The sequence below is a fragment of the Protopterus annectens genome, chromosome 4.part0 (assembly GCF_019279795.1).
Source record: "Protopterus annectens isolate FY-2018-M chromosome 4.part0, PAN1.0, whole genome shotgun sequence".
NCBI classification, from domain to species: domain Eukaryota; kingdom Metazoa; phylum Chordata; order Ceratodontiformes; family Protopteridae; genus Protopterus; species Protopterus annectens.
The window spans coordinates 252,999,335-253,015,096 of NC_056733.1; the positions used below are offsets into that span (position 1 = coordinate 252,999,335).

Below are 15,762 nucleotides of genomic sequence, written 5' to 3' on the forward strand. Positions count from 1 at the left end.
TGTCGCACTTTCCCCGACGTCAGAGCGTCTGGGGTATAAAAGCATCAGCCGACGCCATTTTCCTCAGTTTTTCTTGCCCCAGATGCCAGGTGCCCTCTAGGAAGGCTAAATTTGGATAAATGCTGAAAAGTTCCAAACATTTGCAAATTATATACATGCATAAACAAACAAATACACCATAATAGATTCCCCCAGCTAGCTAAAAGAGGGGTAAGCACCCTAGGAATACCATAGAGGGGAAGGAGGGAGGGTAATCCTGACTGCAGATGCATACCTATCGGACATCTACATTTATGGTAGGTACAAAACTGTACTATGTCCTTCAAGGATGCATCTGCAGTCATAACATATGGGTAGAATACCATAGCCAATCTGGGGGAGGAGGTAATTAAGAAAAGGATGGTGTAGTTAGGATCCCCTGCAGGACTGCAGTTGCAAACCCTGCTCTGGATCTAGAGTATAAAGGAAGATTGTAATGCTTGGCAAATGTATGCACGGAGCTCCAAGTAGCAGCTTCTAAAATGTCCTTGGTAGCCACCCCCCGTAGGAAGGCTGTAGTGGTGGCCGTGGCCCTTGTGGAGTGAGGCCTGATATTTTCAGGAACTGTCTTTCCATGAAAGGAGTAGCAAAAGCGAATGCAATTTCCTATCCATTTTGAAATTGTTTGGAAATTGCTCTTCCTTGCACCCCAGTTGCATATGCTACAAAAAGTTGGTCAGTTTTTCTGCTAGTTTTTGTTCTGTCCAAGTAGTAGCGTAGTTGTCTGTGTATATCCAGGGTGTGCAAAAGTTTTTCCCCTCTATTCTGTGGATTAGGGAAGAACGTAGGCAAATGAATAGCTTGGTTCAAAGATACCCTAGATACCACCTTTGGCATAAAAGTAGGATTGGTTCTTAGTGACACCCTGTCCTGGTGTAAAATAAGAAAAGGCTGCACTGCCATTAATGCTTGTAACTCAGATACTCTTCTTGCTGAAGTGATTGCCAGAAGAAATGCAGTTTTCCAAGATAGAAATTGTAGATCCGCTGATGCTGCTGGTTCATAAGGAGGTAGTGTCAGCTTCTCCAGCACAAAGTTGAGATCCCAGGCAGGTAGAGGGGGTCTTCTTGGAGGTTTAATATTTTTGATCCCTCTCAGAAATTGTCTGAGGAGAGGGTGTGAGAAGCTAGGTGGATCCACATTGTATTCTGCTGAAATTGCTGAAGCATGAATCTTAATGGAAGAATAGGACAGGCCATTGTGGAACAATTCTGCTAAGTATTCTAGGATATGTGTTAAGCTTGCCACTGTGACATCTGTGCCCTTTGATGTGCTCCAAATGAGAAATCTCTTCCATTTAGCTGAGTATGTCTTCCTCCAGGATAATGTCCTTCACCCTCTGAGATAAAACAGTGTGATTGGGATTTAAGGAATTTTCCAGGCAGTTAGTTGCAATGTTTTCAAGTTGGGATGCAGGGTCTTGAAATTGTTCTGCGTCAGAAGAAGAGGCCATAGGGGGAGAGGCCATGATTTTGCCTGAGACATGCTTCCCAATAATGGATACCAGTGTTGTCTTGGCCAGTCCGGAGCTATTAGTATCACTTTTGGCTGTTCCTCCCTGATCTTCAGTAGAACCTTGTACATCAATGGGAGAGGTGGGAAGGCATATACTGTTAGGGCTTTCCAGCTGAAAGAGAGAGAGTCCACCCTCCAAGCCTGTGGGTGGTATGTCCTTGAGCAGAATGTCTTCAGTTGATTGTTGAGTGGGGAGGCGAACAAATCTATCTCCGGCATTCCCCATGTCTTTGCTATGAGTTGGAAGATGTCTGGGTGCAGCATCCATGGTAGTTCTGCTTAAGCTGTCCGCCAGTGTATTTTCTTTCCCTGGCACAAATTGGGCCTGTAGTTGGATATTGAGATTCAGGCATAGTTCCCACAGATTCATAGCCATCCGGCATAGAGGGTAGGAATGTGTGCCTCCCTGCTTGTTTATGTACCACATGACCGTGGTGTTGTCTGTCCTTATTAACAGGTGTCCTTGTTGGAGGAAGGGCTTGAATGCCTCGATTGCATGACTCACTGCCAGCATTTCCTTTTGGTTTATGTGCATGCTTAGCTGTCCTTGAGGCCATAGGCCTTGGATACATTTGTCCTCCATGTGTGCTCCCCATCCTCGGTCTGAGGCGTCCGTGGTGATGGTCTGCCTTGGTTTTGGTTTGTTGAAAGGCAGCCCTCTGTTGGACTGGCAGGCCTGAGCCCACCACAGGAATTCCTTTTGAAGGCATGGAATGATTGGTATCATGGTTTCTAAACTGTGACTGTGCTGAGACCATATACTCCTGAGGTACCATTATAATTTCCTCATATGCAGCCTGGCATGTGGTATTAGAATTATGCAGGATGCCATGTAACCCAGGGCCAGGATCTTCCTTGCAGTGAGCTGAGTTCGTCTTGTCAGAATCCTGAAGTAATTGGAAGTTGTTTTTGTTTTTCTTCTGTGAGAAAGGCCATTTGGGTGGTTGTGTCCACATCTGCACCCAAAAAGGTTATCCTTTGGGATGGTACTAGTCTTGACTTTTGGATGTTGACTGTGTATCCCAAGGACTGTAGCAGGTATATGGCATAGGCCAAGTCCTTTATCAGATTTTCCTTGTTGTCCGCTTGTATTAGGTAGTCGTCCAGGTATGGGTAAATTTGAATTCCCTGTAGTCTGCAATGTGCAATTACTGATGCCAGGCACTTCGTAAATACTCTGGGCGCAGTAGATAAGGCAAAGGGCAATGCTGAGAATTGATAATGCTCTGATCCTGCAAGAAATCTGAGGTGTCTTCTGCAGTTTGGTCGAATAGGGACGTGCAGGTATGCCTCCTTGAGATCTAGAGTCACCAGCCAAGACTCCTTGCCCAACATGGGAAGAAGTTGCTGTAGGGTCAGCATTTTGAATTTTGGCACAATGAGATAAGTGTTCAGTGCGGACAGGTCGAGAATAGGCCTCCATTGATTTTCCTTTCTTGGTACAAGGAATAGTCTGGAGTAAAATCCTTGGCCTTGTTCTGAACATGGTACCCTTTCTATAGCTTTCATCTGAAGTAAATTGTTGATTTGTTTTAAAGCCTCTGCCCTCTGATTTGGTGGAAGGTTTGGCATTCCGCCTCTTTTTGGCAAAGTGTGAAAGTGGAACCTGTATCCTTTGTCTATTATTTGCAGTGTCCATGTATCCTTTGTGATATAATGCCAGTTTTTTGAGAATAAAGCCAGCTTCCCACCCAAGGGTGCTTCTAGTTGATCCCTTGTAGGCGGCATCAGAGTTAAGTCATTGACCTTGACCTGTTGTAGTAGTTGTTGTTGTTGCTGTTGCACTACTCCTCTGGTTGGCAGGCTGCCACTGACTGCCTCTGTATGAGCCCTTCGATTGACCTCTGCCTCTAGGGTGCCTGTTTCTGCCTCTCTGGGCTCTGTCCGAGTCTGGAAAGGACCAATTCTTAGTAGGCCAGTTTCTGCTGAATCTCGGTGGCTGAACTTGCAGGAAATCTTTAACTGTTTGCACAGATTTTGCCTTTTCTTCAACCTTTTTTAAGATCTCCTGAGCAGAGGAGCCAAATAAATTTTGTTTCTCCATTGGAGCATCCAGGAGTTTAGCTTTGACATGGTCTGGCAATGATTGCTCCTTCAGCCAGGCATGCCTACGAATAACTGCCCCAGTCATAGCTGATCTAAATGAAGCCTCCAGTGCATCATAGCCACATTTTAAGAAATGATCACTAACCTGTTGTGAGTTGTGTACCAAATCCTGAAGGGATTTACGGTCTAGGGGTTCAGTAGAAGAGAGTTTCTTATTCATTTCATCTAACAAATATTCCTGGTACTGTATCATATGAAACTGACAGTAATGCCCTGACAGAAAGAGATGCAGAAGTATACACCTTCTTTCCCCATCTCTCTAAAGCTCTAGACTCTCTGTCAGAGGGTAGAGGATTTTTGGCAGTAGCGGCCGCAACCCCTTTAGGGCCCTGAGAAATAGTTTCTGGGTCTGCAGAATGGGCTTTATACAAGTGGAAATGAGAATCCGGAACCCTGTAGTATCTGTCAGGCTTGGCAGGGGCCGGAGGGAGAGTATCAGGGGCCGTACTGACATCATTGTACACATCATCAATTACATTTAGAACAGGAGGTATAGCTAAGGGCCTATGCTGAGGCAAATGCAAAAAGGTCCTTAATCTTTTTCTAGAATCAGAGAAATCCTGACCTTGCAATTGAAAATGCTCTCTCATGGAGTGTAGAATCTCACCAAAGGAAAACTCCTCAGGAGGGGAGGCCGAAGGGATAGATTCCTCTGCATCTGAATCCTCATAAGGCGAGTAAGCCCCTTCCTGGTGGTCTGACAACTCAGATCCATCCGTGGAATCATCTGAGGAGTGTGGATCAGAAGGGTCAGTCCTGGGCCTTTTGTCTGGTGGAGGTTGAGAGGCCTTGTCTGGGTGAGGTTGTGAACCCCTAATTAATGAAATAAGGTCCTCAGCAAGGCTGAGGATCTGAGAACTGGAGGTAGGCCTCTGAGAAGTAGATTTGGGAGGCAAAGCTTTTGAAAGTTTGGCAGCTTTAGCCCTTGAAAAGGCCTTAATGGACATGGAAGCAGGGGGCCTAGCTGCCCCACGTGCAGGGATAGAAATGTCCAAAGGTATGGTGTCGGACAATTCCTGCACACTAGCTTCGGTAGGTAGTTCTGAAGCCGACTCAGCCGGGGCCTCTCGGGCCTCGGTGGTCGGAAGTATGGTTTTGGAAGAAGGAATCGCCGAGGACTCTGTTTCGGCCAAAACAGAGACACTCGCGGTAGGCCTAGCCGTGGTTTCAGCCGAAACTGCGGGCTGCGAGTGTCTGTCCTTTTCCTTGCGTTTTTTGACCATATGCGAAGTCGGAGTCTCCGACGGCATTTTATAAGCAAAAGCGGTTCCAAAAAATTCCTCTGCAATCTCCGACCGATGTCTAAGAGTTCGTCGGTTGAAGGAGGCACAGGCTAAACAGGCCGATACGTCGTGGTCTGGGCCTAAGCAAGGAAGGCAGTAAGAATGGAAATCCTTATGAGGTATTTGTTTCCCACAAGTTAAACAATTATTTACTTTGTCTGACATCGGCTGAGGCAATTAAGAGTCCCCAACGGGGTACTTAGCTTTTTTCGAAGTCTTCGGTGGCTGAAATCACTGGATCTGACCGACCGGCACTTGCGAACAGCTTCTGCTTCGGGCACCACGCAGCAAGCAAGACTGAGGAAAATGGCGTCGGCTGATGCTTTTATACCCCAGACGCTCTGACGTCGGGGAAAGTGCGACATCAGCCGAGGCCAGACCCAGACTTTGGAATCCGGCCGACCGAAGGGCTGCCTGAGGCAGGACAACCCATATGTTATGACTGCAGATGCATCCTTGAAGGACATCACTAAGTTCAAAAACAGCATCTATATGACCTGATAACATCCCGGGCTGTGTCCTACATGGGCTCCAACAAGAATTAGCAATACCATTGGATTCTGTTTTCAGTCATAGTCTAAGCACCGGCTTCGTACCAGCTGAATGAAAAACAGACATCTTTATTGCACAAAGGTGGTGCCTTCCACTGACCACAGGAACTACAGACCTATTAGCCTGACTAGCCTCATCTGCAAGGTCATGGAGTGACTCATTACCTGTATCTTTGTTGATAAAGTCCATAATCTCCAATCACTTGACCCTACTCAGTTTGGATTTGTCAAAGGGAGATTGTGCATGTTAACGCTGGTGGACTTCTTTGAGACAGTCACCAATGCCCTGGATGAAGGGAAATCTGTGCACACAGCCTACCTACACTTAGTCAACGCTTTTGACATTATCCCTCACTCAGGCATCACTGACAAACTCACCCAGCAAGGTATCAACCCTTATATCATTAGATGGGTCACTAACAGCAGACCCTTAACCAGTGGTGTCCCACAGGGATCAGTCCTTGGACCTCTACTTTTTGGAATCTATTTCTCCAAAGTACAGGCAAAAACTAAAGGTCTGTGGCTGACTAGGTTTGCTGATGATTGCAAACTTGGAACGGTTATAGAATCTCCAAATGATGTCAACACCCTACAAGAGGGTTTGAAACAAATAAATAATCTGTGCCAAAGTCATGGCCTTAAACTTAATGCAAAAAAAAAAAAAGTATTATCATCCCTTACAGTAAGAGCGATGTTTCTGCTAACTACCACATCAATAGCAACACCCTAAGTACACACTCAGTGGTGAGAGACCTGGGCACACAGGTTGACATCAATCTTACCTTTAATCACTTAGAGGGCAGAGTGTAGAGGCTTACAGTCTCAACCCACCGTCATACACACGTACTGTAATCATACATCCACTGCCCATTTTAGAATGGTAATGTGTATGTAAACAGTTAATTTTGACTTACATGGATATAATTTTTTGACAAAGCATAAAACTCGTCATAGCATGGTATGCATCCATGTTAGAATAAGAAGTGAAACATGCATTATGATCCACACTATTACTTACGCTCCTTCGTTCACCGTTCCTGCCATTTGAATGTCACAAGGGTCAGAAACTACATCAAGCTCCGGCTCTCCAGTATCCAACAGTTTCAGATTATAAATAATCACCAATGTTCCTGATGAAACAAACACAAATGATTACTTCAGCAGATCCTGAAAAGATTCTCAAAATTAATTTGGTCAGACAACATAGTATTGCCCTGTATGCTACAATATCCATCCAGAAAAACAATTTTGGAATTACAAATGAAAGTAATGTGGGCATTTACTTCATAAGTACAGGGCTAAGACTGGCGAGCAGACACCCACCTTCTATCCCATAATGCATACAGTCCCTAGCCTATCCACATCTTAGGTAAGATGTGCAAATGTTTCAGAATGTAGAAAATTAAACCCAACTGCTCTGAAGGTGAAGCAAAGTGGGAGAGGTAACATGGAGAATCAAACTACACTTCTAGATGTATTACAATTGTAAGTATACAACATCTCTACTGGGAAAGAGGAGATATACCCTCTGTGATTGGAGAAGAGAGTTCCAGGTAAACGTGCCTAGGTGGTCCTTATGGCAACATACTTTATTTTTTTTTTTATTTACCATTTGTTAACCATGAGTGCTGATCATGACCATTTTTCAGGCTCAGCCCAATAGCAAATGTAATGCAAAGTAGCAGAATATACTGAGTATATACATAAAAGATGATGAAAAGTAAAATATGTTTACATACTTATCTCCATGCCATTGCTAGAAACCACTGCTAGTACTAACACGATGCATGTATTACTTAGTAAAATATATGCATAAAATACACATATAGAGCTTAGTATGGTTAAATTGCAAGTATAAACTGGAAATGTAGGTTATGTAAAGTATGGACAGTAAATAAAATGGGTAAGTGTAGGCTATGAGATGAAGCCAGATATGGTGGTGGTGGTGGTGGGGGGGGGGGGTCTTATATTTGTGCAGAGAATGCTCAGTCTAGTCTCTGCACCTTTGTACCAACTGCATTCCTACAAAACACAGTGGAAGAATACAGCCCTGATGCAATCATCCTTCATTAGTGAAAGAGGTTTATAGTACATGGAATAATAAGACTGAATATAGTCAGAAAAATCATCTGACCAGTGTAATTCTGGAAAAATTTTGGCCAGTCTTCTCTTTTTTGGAGAAGGTTACAAATAACTATTTGCCACTGTGAATACTTGCTGTCAATACAGAAACTGAGTAACCTCAACTACCAAAGCACATATGCACAATGCACTAGACATGCCCCATGATTATACAATAGCCTGGAAAGAATACCAAGAGACAATGTAATGATTGCGGTTATTTCAGTAGCAACTTTCATCATAAATGATGGCTTAATGCGAAGAGTAACCTTTGACTGATAAATACCAAAACCAAAAGGTTAAATTGATAAAGCACAGATCTCAAAATTCAGCTGGAGGAAGCTAAAATCTCTGGGGGGGGGGGTGAGTCTTGTACACAGAAGCTGGAGGTTCAGAGAGAGTTAGGCTCAACTTTTCTTCATAGTAGTACAGGTAATCAAGATGGTATTAGACTCCATACTGGAGGAATGATCAAAAACTTACCTTTCATGAAGCCTTTGCAGCTTTTAATGAAACCAAAGAGGCAAATGGAAAAGGTGCATCAAACATTAGAGAAAAGTTGCTCCTCACTTAAGTTAAAACTATCAAGAAAACCAGGCATGAATGCAACAGGGGATAAAAAGGGGAACTAGCTGCTTGGCCACATCCCACATGGAAACCTGAATCCAGTCGTTCCTACAGGTCCAACAAGCGTTGGGCTTCGGGGTGGGCAATATAAACAATTCAGAAGGGCAAAGTAGTATCATTGGCTACCAGTGAAGTGGACACCCATGTGGCTAAGTAAGCACGTATCTGGATGAGACTTGCCAAAATAGTGGATCAGCAACATCTCAGAAGACGGTCACAGCGATTTATTCAAAAGGCAGACGTAGCAGGAACAAGATCTACTGAGGCCAATAAGGCATTAAGAAAATGACTGACTTTGTGACTTTCTGTATGAACCATCCGTAAAAATGAGGAAAGCACAGTAGATAACAGACCCTTTTTTGGTTAATATGTCCATTGGGCATGCTCCACATGGAGGCATGACAGAAGACAAACTGCTGCTGTTGGTCAGAGAAGCAAACAGGTTGCAGAAATACTTGTACAAGACTTAGGGCATCTCTTGGAACATAAAGGAGCTGAGGAACCAAAAAAGGGATCAGCAAGAAACAAGCATGTCCACTAGTGAACTGCCCGCCCCTGGAATGCAGCTGGCAACTAGAAAGAGACTGAAATAAGCAGTCCAGTCCCACATTCTCAAGATCTAGCTTGGGATTAGTGCTTCTTTTTTTACTCCTAGCGAAAGCAAAGTGTTGTGAAGTGTGGGTGGATGAGGGAACACTTGTGTTGTGCAAGTCCACTCTGTGAAGTAACCTGTGATGCCCTTGGCTAGGTACAGGAGAAGGGTGAACCAATGCTTTCTTGGCCAGTATGGAATCACCAGCAAGATTTCTGGTTTGTCCTGCAGAATCTTCAGCAGGACTTTCAGAATAAGCTGAAGGGGAGGGAATGTATACAGACACTTCCTTTTCCAGGATATTGCTATGGTGTCCACTTTCCAAGGCAAGGTGTGAGGCTTCCTGGCATAAAATCTTATACGTTTTCTGTTCAGAAGGATGGCAGAGAAAAAGAAGTTATGCACTCACCATAACGTTCCATCTGAGTAGGTAACTTCATTTGTCAGCAACCTGTGGGTATCGGATCCGAGCCGGCAGCTTTCCAAGCTGGAGATCTGAGCTCCAAGCTCCTCCCCCTTACCCATAATACCCTGCTACCTCCCTCCAGTCCTCAGATCGAGTTTGCTCTATAAGCACAAAATACCAAGAAACAAAACACCTAAACAGCCTAACCTGATACCAACTAGGAGTGAAACAACGATCATTCAGGTGACGAACTACAGGTTAGGGGGACGGAGGGGGGGGGGGTCGGTTGCTGACAAATGAAGTTACCTACTCAGATGGAACGTTATGGCGAGTACATAACTTCTTTATCTGAAGTAGTTAACTTCATTTGATCAGCAACCTGTGGGACAGAGTCCCCAGCTACCAAAAACTTGGGAGGTCCTCATGGAAGAATATTCCGGAGGACTGCAGAGCCAAAAGATGCCCTCTCCCTGGATATCAAATCCAACTTATAATGTGTAATAAATGTATGAGAGGAAGCCCAAGTGGCCGTAGAACAAATGTCATCCAAGGGCACCCCTGACCAAAAAGCAGTAGAGGTAGCCACAGAGTGGGTAGAATGAGCACGAACCCCCATGGGTTCAGGTCGACCAGAGATTTTGTACGTGAGCAAGATGCATTGAAAAATCCACCTAGCTAGAGTTACCTTCGTCACTGGTTTACCCAAAGATTGGTTTATCAAAGGAAACAAAGAGCTGCTGTGATTTTCGAGAGGCAGCCGTTCTATGCAAATAAAAGCACAACTGTCTATGTACATCTAATGAATGGAGTCTGTACTCCCCCTTGTTCTGGTAGTTAGAGAAGAAGACAGGCAGGTTAATGGATTGGTTGAGGTTAGCCTCGGAAACCACTTTAGGTAAAAAAGAGGGATTAGTCCTGAGAGAAACTCCGTCTTTATGGAAGACGAGATACGGAGGTTTGGAACAAAGGGCCTGAAGCTCTGATACTCTTCTAGCTGAGGTAATGGCAATCAAGAAGGCAGTTTTCCAAGACAAATACTTTAAGTCAACCGAAGCTGCAGGCTGAAAGGGGGGGACCAGTGAGAGCCTGGAGGACTAACGTTAGATCTCATGGAGGAACCGCATTCTTTACAGGAGGCCTTAAAAGAAAAGTACCCTTCAAGAAAGCCTTGCAGATCTTAGAGGAAGCTAAGGGGACCAAGATTGTCTCCAATGTGGAAGTGGAAAATAGCCACCATCTGAACCTTCACAGTTGAAGAACTGGCCCCCTGATGAAAAATGTGGGATAAAAACTCAAGAACTGCTGGAATGGGAGCCGTAAAGGGATCCAAATTCCTATGCCCTGCCCAGATAGAAAAACGTTTCCATTTACTATTGTACACTTTCCTGGTAGAAGGCTTATGAGCGGACACCAGGATGGATTTAACTGCGGAAGAGATACCGGGAGTCCTAGCCACTAACGGAACTGGATCAACCAAGCTGAAAGCTTGAGGTCGTCCAGGTTCGGGGTTTTCAATCCCGAAGGATGAGAGATTAGATCCGGAATGGGATCCAAGGAGGAGCTACTAGAGGAGACCGCAGGAATGGGAACCAGGTTTGACGAGGCCAGAATGGGGCTATGAGGATAACTCTGCTCCCCAACCGACGAGCTTTCTGCAAGAATTTTGTCATTAGCGGGAGAGGAGGATAGGCATAAAGAAGACCGGATGGCCAAGCATGAACCAAAGCGTCTCTGGGGTTCTCTCCCGGTGGGGGGATTAGAGCGAAAAACTCACTGCACTTTGCGTTCAACGGCAACGTAAACAGATCACAGCAAGGTTGACCCCATTTGAGGAAGATCCATTTCGCTACTAAGGGGTTCAGAAACCACTCGTAAGGTGAGAGGATAGTTCGACTCAGTTTGTCCGTTAAAATGTTGGACCGACCCGGGATATGCATTGCTAGCAGGAAGCGGATGGTGGATATCGCCCACTCCCAAACTCCCATGGCCTCTCGGCAGAGAGGAAAAGACCTGGTCCCCCCGTTTGTTGATGTACCAGACCACTGACATGTCTGTTTGAATTGCAATAGTCCCCTAGAGGAAGAAGGGCATGGAGAGCCTGCAATACTAGAAGCACCGTCCTCATCTCCAGAACACTGATATGCAGAACGGTCTCTGTTGGAGTCTATGTGCCTTGGACGGTTCTGTCCATGCAATGCCCCCCCCACCCTAGGCGAGAAGCGTCCGTGGTCACTGTGGCTTGGGGTAGAGGCATCAAAAAAGGGCGCCCTTCCCGAAGCTCTCGAGAATGGAGCCACCAAAGCAGAGATTCCCCGCAAACCCTGCTGAGGGGAATAGGGGAGTACAATGGGTGTCGAAGGATGGACCACTGGACCAGTAAGGTCCACTGAAGAACCCTCATATTCAAGCGGGCCAGGGGTGAAAGGTTGATTGCCGCTGCCATCGACCCTAGAGCCCTCAGGACTAATTCCACCGGTGGGGCTGAAGACTGTAGAAGAGCCTGGAGAGTTAGGTTGCGGAGTCTGTCCGACGTCAGAAAAGCCTTGGACTGAAGCGTGTCTATTCTGGCCCCTATGAAATCCAAGACCTGCGTAGGCTGAAGGGAAGATTTTTTGTAGTTTACAGTGATCCCCAATTGGTGGGCCAAACGCAGGAAATAATCCCTGGCCGAGCATAGTAGATGCCTGGTGGGAGCGGCAAGGAGCCAGTCGTCCAGGTAAGGAAAAGACCTGCATTCCCTGAAGCCTCAGGTGGGCCGCTACAACTGCCATGACCTTGGTGAACACCCTGGGGGCTGTGGTGAGACCAAAGAGGAGTACCCTGAACTGATAATGGCTGGCTCAAAGCTGAAAGCAGAGAAACCTTCTGGATCGCCTGTCCATCAGAATGCGGTAGTACGCATTCTTGAGGTCTATGGAGCACATCCAGTCATTCTCCTGCAGAAGGGGGGAGAATAGCTTGAATGGTGACCATCCAGAACTTTTCTTTGGCAATGGACAGGTTCAATGTAGACAGGTCGAAAATCGGCCTTGGGTCCCCCGTCTTTTTTGGCACCAAAAAGAACCTGGAGTAAGTGCCTGATCCGGACTGGCCTGGGTGGACGCGCTGGATGGCTCTTTTTCTTAGCAGCTCTTCTATCTCTAAGGCTGCCGCCTCCCTCTGATTGGGTAGGACATCGGGGAGGTGCCCCAACTGAGGGGGAAAACCCAGGAAGGGAATAGACTAACCTCTGGATATTACACGGAGCACCCAGCGATCCGTCATGATGCACTCCCAATGTGCTAGGTGCTCAGAGAAACACCCCCCCCCCCCAACTGCCTCCAGAGAGGAGCAGTCTGACAACCCCTCAGGGTTGCTGCACGGGTCGATCTGAAAAGGGTTCCCTCGACCCGAAACTCCTCTGCTCAACTCTGCCTCTGGGCCCGCGTCCAACATGTCCTCCCCTGCCTCTGAAGGACGAGTGGTCCGGAGCGGAACGGGATTGTTGAGATTTCCGGAACCACATCTTCTTTTGTCCTCTCTGGTTCCTGGAAAAGGACCTTTGAGGAGCTGAGAAGCGGATTCCGACGGCAGACGTCTTCCCGTCTTTCTCGCTCTGGAGTAGCGTATCGCAGACGGTCTTGCCAAACAGTGTAGAACCGTCAAAGGGAGCGTTCGCAAAGGACGCTTTGAAGGGTTCCGCAAAATCGCAAAGATGGAGCCAGGCATGATGCCGTAAGGCGATGCCTGCTCCATTAGCTCTAGCTGCTCCCTCCGTGGCATGGGAGAGAAGCTGCATAGAAGTGTTGGATATCGACTTTAGAGTGGTCATTCGTGCCGAGAAGGTTCGCTTTTCCTCGGCCGACAATGACTCCGGGGGTGACCCAGCGTACTCTTTGATTAGGTCCCGCTGAAGTCGAATTATGTGTGCCAAGTAGTTCAGCGCCCTTACCGAGAAGGTGGCTGAAGCGAACATCCGCTTTCCAATGCGGTCCATCGCCCAAGACTCCTTGTCTGGAGTATGTACAGATGAACTTTCTTGCGCCAGTTCCTTCTTGGTGGCAGCCGCCACCACCATGGCATCTACTGGGGCACCTTTGCTCCACGCTGTCCTGTCTGTCGCGGGGCTAAGAATTTTGTCTGGTCTCCTGGGTATCGGCTCTACAGTGTCCGGCTCCTTCCACTCCCTGGTAGTTGTAAGGTCTACCCGGGGGTCGGCCGAAGGGACACACCCAAGAGGTAGATGGGCCTGCGTCAAACGCCTCCAGAAACACAGACTCATCCGAAGAAGGCTTTTGGGCTGACCACCCCCCTCTAATGCACAGCATCTCCATGATGTCTCCAAAGAAGACGTCCTCGGGGGGGGGGGGTTACCTGGGGGAACCTTCCCCTTCCTCCAAGTCAGTGTGTTCCGTGAGGGACTCTGGGGAGTCCAAGTGCCTCCTTTTACACTTTCGTTTGTGAGGAACCTCCTCGGCGGGGCTGTCCGAGGAGGGCTCACCATCCAGGTCATGTTCCTCTAGGGGAACCATCTGGAACGTAGACACAGGCTGTCCCTGGGGCTGGATGATGGAGGACAGGCCTGTCTGCGAGGGAATGGCGGGTAGATCCGTAGCAAGAGCTTGTGGCCTCGAATCCCTCGAAAGGACCCTTTCCATGACGTCGAAGGCAGAGGGTGAACTGCTCTCCCTGGGATCCGAGAGCAGCACCCTCGAGTCCGACGTGTGGATCGGCGCCAGAGTCGACGCGATCGGACCCGAAGGAGAAGTGCGCTCCGACAGCCTCGGGAGCCGAAGACATAATAACCCCTCCGGATCAGAGGCTCAGCTCACGGCCCCGAGAGCTCAGATCCAAAAAAGGACCAGACAAACTCGAGGGTACAGCTGGCGTCAAAGTAGCGATTAATATCGACGCCGACACCCTGGCTCCGACTGCTCCAAAACCCGATAGTGGATCGGAGAAGGAGCAATGGGGGCAAAGAAGGGGGCCGAACTCCCCCCCCCCCCTGGAGAGAGGGGGGGGCAAGAGCAGTCCCATCTGCATCTGGGCCTGGAGAAAACGACGCGTCATCCAGTCCATGTCCGTGTCTGAAAGGCTCCTAGTGGATCTAGAAAAAGCCGCCGAGGCTGGACAGGAAGGCCGCCTCGACTACCTCGAAGGTGACCGGGTCTCCTCCGGCTCTGGAGAGAAACGTGGAGAATGAAGCTGAGAGGGGGAAGACCCGGAGACCTTTTGGGGAGAACTGAGCTGCTTAGCCGGCGGGGCCGAGGGGGCAGAATCGGCCCGCCGCTTGTGGCTCCTATGCCTCTCCTTGTCACGCCCCTTACCCCCTTTTGTCTCTCTTCCTGGAGTCCCTCTCTCCCTGGGCTGCAGTGGGAGTTTGAGTCCCGGCCAGGGGAGCAGGAACAGTAGGCAGAACAGCCGCAGCCGCGGCTGGTGCCGCTGAGGGAGAGGAGGACGAAGCAGAATCCGCGGGCAAAAGGCCTGCAAAGATCAACTTGGTCCTCCTGTCCCTCAAAGCCCGGGGGTTAAAGGCTGCACAAATTTGGCAGCCTGATGATAGGTGGACCACCCCAGGCAAATAACTGGGGACAGCTTATGGCCACACTCAGAGCATTTGGTAAATACGGCCTTAGAACCTTCAGCCATATCAACACACACACCTTCACACACAGATAAGGGGAAGGGAACTACAACTAACAGACTACTACAGAAAAGGTTTTTACTAAGTATACTAAGGTCAGAAGGAAACGCGCGCACACACAATTTTGAAGAAAAAACTAGGAAATAAACCCTCTTAATTTACTCACAAACCGCCAGGAGCTAGTCTCTCGTGCTTCAAGAAGCCGCGGCAAATGAGATCTGAGGACTGGAGGGAGGTAGCAGGGTATTATGGGTAAGGAGGAGGAGCTTGGAGCTCGGATCTCTAGCTTGGAAAGCTGCCGGCTTGGATCCGGATTGGATCCAATACCCACAGGTTGCTGATCAAATGAAGTTAACTACTTCAGATGTCTACTTTAGGAATAACCCACTGGTGGATTATATCCAGAAACACATACCTGTGAAGCATCCATTCGTGGGCCTGTGCTGTGAATCTATTCAGTGTGTCTGCCACAGAGTTCTGACTGGAGAGGATGTAAACTGCCACAGAGTTCTGACTGGAGAAGATGCAAACTGCCTGCAGACAAATCTGAAGTTGGAGGGCTAGCATCCAAACCTATAAAGCTAATCTGCACAGGAGGTAGGATCTGGTTCCCCCTGCTTGTTCACATCCCAGAAAACAGTCATGTTTGTCTGCGCAGATCCTCAACCAGCCTGGGTTGAGAAGGGACCAAAAGAACTGAAGAGCTAGAATCGATGCCTTCATCTCTTTTACATTTATGAGATCCGTTTTATGAGAGGGAGACCGTTGCCATTGTATATTATGGGGACCCAACATAGACCCCCAGCCTGTGTCCGAAGCACCTGTGTACAGGTGTGATGACCCAGCACTGGCCCAATAATCAAGGAGCCTCAAACTTCACCGCTGGCAACAGTGGGGAA

The 15,762-nt window shown here is 47.7% G+C and overlaps 1 protein-coding gene across 1 annotated transcript in view; it reads right to left on the minus strand.

The window, feature by feature from the left end:
* Positions 1-15,762, minus strand: part of MORC2 (MORC family CW-type zinc finger 2) — a 1,452,408-nt gene that overhangs the window by 1,231,254 nt on the left and 205,392 nt on the right. Inside the window, exon 8 of the mRNA XM_044068246.1 lies at positions 6,513-6,624. Coding sequence (XP_043924181.1) covers positions 6,513-6,624 — 112 coding nt within the window. The remainder of the gene's footprint in view (positions 1-6,512; positions 6,625-15,762) is intronic.